Source organism: Vicia villosa, linkage group LG5, assembly GCF_029867415.1.
Source record: "Vicia villosa cultivar HV-30 ecotype Madison, WI linkage group LG5, Vvil1.0, whole genome shotgun sequence".
Lineage (NCBI taxonomy): Eukaryota > Viridiplantae > Streptophyta > Magnoliopsida > Fabales > Fabaceae > Vicia > Vicia villosa.
The window spans coordinates 117,359,089-117,364,597 of NC_081184.1; the positions used below are offsets into that span (position 1 = coordinate 117,359,089).

Genomic DNA, 5,509 nt, shown 5'->3' on the forward strand with positions numbered 1-5,509 from the left:
TAGACAAACTTCAATCAATGGATTAGGAATTCAGAACTGAACAAATCTGTTGTAGTGTGATTAGTGAACAATAAGGCAACGAACCTTGTGCTACCGAATTGCATGCTACATACATGCAAGGTTGGATTTTCTAATTCAGCATCGTTCTCTTTCAGTATTTCTTTCATTACAAACAATTGAAAACTGAACAATTCAAGCTCAATTGCCATCTAGGATAAAAACATTAAACTTTTAGCTCAAAACATGGTACTAGAAGGCAAAGGCAAGGGCTTCGTGTGGACATAGAATAAACATCAGTTCTTGTGTTTTCTGTTGATATCATAAAGCACGCACATGTCTGCTGCTGTCTTCATCTGAAATCAAACAGGTCTTATAGCAGATTAAAATGCAGGACATAAACCAATGAACAAATAGTCAACCATTCAATCAAAATACCTAGTATGGCTAGAAGTAAAGAACAGATCCTTTGGGTTTGTTTGGGAATGAGGAAGGGAACGAAACATGGGGCTTTAAAGTAAAAGAAGGAAGAAAGGGAAGGTGATGGAAGAATAGTCCCTCACCCTGCATAGGAGGTTTATTTTTCTTTATATGACAAAAACCCTAAATATGTGAGAACTCAATCAATTAGGAGGGGACTTTGGAGGACTGAAAATTTTCCCAAATTCTCTTCCTCTTTCTATAATATACTCAAAACAAAGAAAAATTAGGCATAAACTTTCCCTTACTCTCCAAATACCCTCACAAACAAGGTGAGAGATTCTCCTCTCTTCTCCTCACATCCTCTTCTCCCCTCCTAACTTCCAAATGAAACCTTGAAGTCAATTACCAAAGTTATAATATGAAGATGATAAATTCTGGTTAGGTTTCAGTAGGCCTGCTTCTAGACAATGGAGAATTTAGCTCTGCTTTGCTTTCTTATTATTCTTCCATGGAGAATAGCAAATGTAGGGTCTCAAGTTTGAATCATGCTAGGTGCTAACAATCCTTGTGTTGGGTCAGTCCATATAGAGCTTTGCTCTGGCTTTAAATGGGCTCCTCGCTAGTGGACGGTGGGATTGGTCCCCTTGGATAGTCGGTCTCAAGGCCGGATACCAAGTTTTCTAAAAAAAAAAATTTAAAAAGTAAATAAAGGGCATCATGGTGCCACGCGCTGTATATTGGAGTTTAGGCAAGGGTCAAACTTGAGACTATTGTAGACAGCCTAATGCTATCTCATTACTCAATCCAAGCTCCAGTCACATGGAGAAGCAACAACAATCATTTGACCAACAATATAGTACTACCCTGTTTTGTTGGAGTTCCGATTATCATCTTATCTCATTATAGGATGGGGTGATAAAAAAATTATATATACAGAATCTCTTCATCTAAAATATGCAGCATAAATACACCATGCACAAACCTGAATAACATTTATAATTTGCTTGGTTGCCCATCCAAATAAACTTGTGGCAATTAGGAAAGAGATTAAGGTTATCTTTTGTAAATTACTTGATAAAACCTGAAAATAGGAAACAATTAATAAACTAAGATGATCAGAATAAAACCTCTAAATATCATTAGATAATGGGCCCATTTGTTTAAGATTATATATAAAAATAATGTGTGCAAGCTTTTTTGAAAAGAAAAAAAACATTGTTACCGAAATGATTTTTATGTCGAACATAAAAAGCTACTTTGATTAACTTATGAAAAAGTCATTTTTAATAGAAGAGAGAGAAATACAAAATCAAATAACTTTTCAGGTACCCGTGCAAAGTCGATAATCATTTTTAAACAAACACAATAATTTATGCTTTTTTATAAATTTAAATTATTTATATCAAAATCACTTTTATTTTAATCTATAACAAGCAGACCCCATCTAAAAAACATCAGAAGCACAGAAAAAATACTAACATCCACCAGCGTCTCTGTTTGATTATCCGCAAGATAAAACAAGATCAGGTACAGAACCTGTAGAATATAAAGGATAAGAAAATAAGAAAAACAATATTAACAAAGGTTTTTTCACAAAATATTAAGATGACGGCATAACAATTACCTCACATGAGACACAGCAGTAAGCCATAAACATCCTATTTCCATAGTATGCCCTGAAAAGCCAGTTGGTGCTGTCTTTTACATCTTTATGGCTAGCCTTGCCAGCCAAGAAAGTGCTGCATTTAAAATAAAAAATCAACTCAATAGTTTCATCAAGATCAAATCCAGTAACTGCAGAATCATACAATTTGAGTTAGAAGAGGAAAAAAACAGTTAACTTACAATACCTGTACATTTGAAACCAGTGGCTGCCAATGTCTAAGGCGAGCAATGACAAGAAGATCAGGCCAGGCCTTTACACAAAATTCAGCCCAAAAGTCAGGTGAACAGGCTTAAAATCATAGTGACTGAGGAACAGCTTGAAAGGAGATATATCTTACTTGTATAATTGGGACAGAACCACAAGAAGACAAGCAGTACTAATCCTGTAATTATAGAAACCATACTTACTCAAAGCACACGGGAATCAAATAATGTACAGAATTTAAAGCAGTATTAATCAACGTATTTATTTGGCTTGCATGTGTACTATAACTGAGAGTGAAGGAACCAAGAACGATAATAACCTGTCTGTTACCATATCCAGCACAGCTCCAAATGTTGACACTGAATCAAGAAAATAACAAAATGTAACGAAAAAATCCTACACTGTATAGTGGCTTATTAAAAAACAACTTGATGTGATAAACCATTGTGGGGTCGTGGAGCTATAAATGTTTGATTGATATATTGGCTTATTATATGGAATAACCACATTTAATAAATTTAAAATAATAAGTACATGGAGACAGGAGCTTTTCAAATTGCACGGTCAGGTAAGGGTATGCTATAAGTTTACCTTATAATGGTGCTTAAAACATAGAAAATCAATGCAATACCAACAGCATGATTTGAGCCAAAGACCTTCATGTTGATGATTCTTAATTATACAATCCAACCTTAATTAGCATACTCAAGCCTTCCTACTACTTCTTTTGTTCATTATTATTTAATACAACTTAAGCAATATTTCATAGAAAAATGTAAAATGCAAAGAATCAACAGAATGCCGTCATGTCATGGGAGTAAAAACATGGCAGCTGGCACTCAAGAACGGAAAAAGTATTATATGATCACATATTTACAAAGATCTAAGAGAATTCCATCTTGAATATTCCCTCAGTTTCAAACTGATTTTCAAGTGTTAAGTTCCAATAATTTTGAAACACTCCATAATAAAGGAGTGTGAAAAATCAAGTTTTACCTGCTTTCACAAAGCAGGTGGCAGCTAAGAGTAAAAATATTAAACAAATGGACCATATTCAGCACGCTCTAAACCACAAGGAGTTAGAAAATATAGTCATTCTTTAATTATTGACCAACTTCTGTGCAAGAATGTTAGTGTGATATATGTGGATGCAATGGCATCATAGTTGACATATATAAGTTGTGTAAAACTTCTTAGTCAAGTATTGACATTACTTAAAATATTCAATAGAAAACTGTTAGTGATCTGACATACATCTGAAAAAATTATACCTTGATTGAATCTTCGAGCACACCAGCCATCCACAGCATCACATACAAAACTGATAACACAAATTCAGCAAAATTATTCCCACATGCCAAATTTATTAAAGAGGTAAAAGTTCAATAGTACAAAAAATAAATCATTAAACTGTATCCCACCTGAAAAAGTAGAGAATAGGGAAAACGATTTTGTTTCTTAAACATAAAGAGAAGGCAAGACAGTTCAAAAGTACCCTGATGTATCCTGCATCATCACGGACAGTCAAGAGTTAAGACAGTGTATTCTTGGAACACTACGAGCAAAAACTTGATACAAATTTCATGAATAATCCAATACAAAAACAGTGTTATACTGCTTACAATAATAAACATCTTTTATTTAAAAAACTAGTTGCTACCACAAGGCATAATCCTTGTAAAAAAAAGGCATAGTAATAAACAGTCCCAAATTGGTCGATAAAAGCAACGTATTTCTCAGTATATCTATCCAATATTGGAGTTTTATCCCAATATAGTGATCATTATTTATTTTTTTGAAATTATAGTTATCAATATTTAGGTCAGGTTTGGATAAACAACTTAATTAAACGTTTATAGCATAAACACTTATCGTTATCATATTATATATAAGTTATTTCTATAACAAGATAAAATAACCTCAAACTGTTTACATATATGCTATAAGTTAAGTTATCCATAAGTTGTTATTTTCATAGTTATCCATCCGTTTTTTTCAAACAGTTGTTATCCATAAGTTGTAAATGTAAGTGGATGAACTCAAATAAGGGCATCCAAACAAACCCTAAGGATTAGAAGTCTCCAATTTCTACAACTACAATGTGTAAGCAGGTATGAGAGAATGAAACGATATATCCACCATTACAATGAAATACCCACCAATGATATTAGGAACGTACAGGTAGACAGATAATTTACTGGATCTCTGTGCAGGTTTCTTGGCCATTGAAGCTTCCTATCCTCCAAAACTTGCCTATAAAGAATATAGAATTTCAAATCAAATACTCACCTGCACAAACAATTTCCAGTAAGAAATCCAAGCTACACAGTCTCATTTCATTTCATAACAGAACATGCATTAAAAACACGATGCAAAAAGGGTACTGAAACATGGAATTTTATAATTATCTAATGCTAGGTCGTCAATGGCCCCGCTATGACGCTCAATCGATGAATCTCGATGCGGAGTGAAGCTCTTTCACGGGGAGGCTATCGCGGCCGCGATTCGCGCCGGAATCGCAATCGATGACTTTTATGTAAAAAGGAAAAGAAAACGTGGACAGAAATTCTCACAGTTTGTGGTGGTCTTCCTCCTTACGACGGCGAAATCCGGCTGCGTTTTCCGGTGAATGGAGTTCAGCGCGACTGCGAAGACGATTGAAGGGCAAAGGTACGGTGGCTGCGATTCGGTAGTTTTCAAACGGAAGGGGTTGTGATTAGATTTAGAATCTCATCTGCTTGTAATTATTCTTATTGTATTATATTATATCATAGTTATTGTATTATTATTTGCATAAGTTACTTTTACTTTCAAGAAAGCATATTTCTTGTATAAAGAAAAGCATAATAAAAACATTTAATAATATAATATTATTATTCTAAAAAGTTAGAAATTACTGTTGTCCTTATATTCTAAAATATATTTTTAAACACCAAATAATAAAAACATTTCATATTTATGAGTTTGTGTGGGAGTGAATTTTTAGATTTTGGTTTTTAAAGTGAAGTTTCTAAATCAAAATTAATTTATGTTTTGAGTTTTAAAAAATTTTAACCCAAAACCAGATTTTTTTAATTTATGAAATCTTAATATATATATATATATATATATATATGAGGAGGGTTATATTGACTCCAAGAGTAAGAGTAAGTTATAATAACTTACTCCATATCTTGACCATTAATTCTTTTCAATCTAATGGTTAAAAATAATAAGTCA

At 33.2% G+C, this 5,509-nt stretch overlaps 1 protein-coding gene across 2 annotated transcripts; it reads right to left on the minus strand.

Annotated features, from left to right (window-relative positions):
- LOC131602155 (probable CDP-diacylglycerol--inositol 3-phosphatidyltransferase 2) lies at positions 1–5,048 on the minus strand. 2 transcript variants are annotated; one of them, XM_058874171.1, is made up of 11 exons: positions 4,864–5,048; positions 4,450–4,543; positions 3,712–3,796; positions 3,562–3,611; positions 2,610–2,649; positions 2,424–2,468; positions 2,271–2,336; positions 2,045–2,159; positions 1,900–1,956; positions 1,403–1,501; positions 1–353 (listed from the first exon to the last, which is right to left on the minus strand). In XM_058874171.1, the coding sequence occupies exons 2-11, from the start codon at positions 4,514–4,516 to the stop codon at positions 294–296; spliced, it is 684 nt and encodes a 227-aa protein (XP_058730154.1). In that variant the 5' UTR covers positions 4,517–4,543; positions 4,864–5,048; the 3' UTR covers positions 1–293. The 2 variants fall into 2 exon arrangements, with proteins under 2 accessions (XP_058730154.1, XP_058730153.1); XM_058874170.1 differs by having other exon boundaries at positions 4,450–4,579; positions 4,864–5,047.
- Positions 5,049–5,509: the final 461 nt, after the last annotated feature.

Excerpts from the sequence above, each read along its gene's own strand:
- LOC131602155 (XM_058874171.1), bottom strand. The coding sequence starts at position 4,516 with ATGGCCAAGAAACCTGCACAGAGATCCAGTAAATTATCTGTCTACCTG. Across the intron at positions 3,797-4,449 it reads GTACGTTCCTAATATCATTG|GATACATCAGGGTACTTTTG; the intron begins GTGGGTATTTCA and ends GTGATGATGCAG. Across the intron at positions 2,650-3,561 it reads TGCTCGAAGATTCAATCAAG|TGTCAACATTTGGAGCTGTG; the intron begins GTATAATTTTTT and ends TTCTTGATTCAG.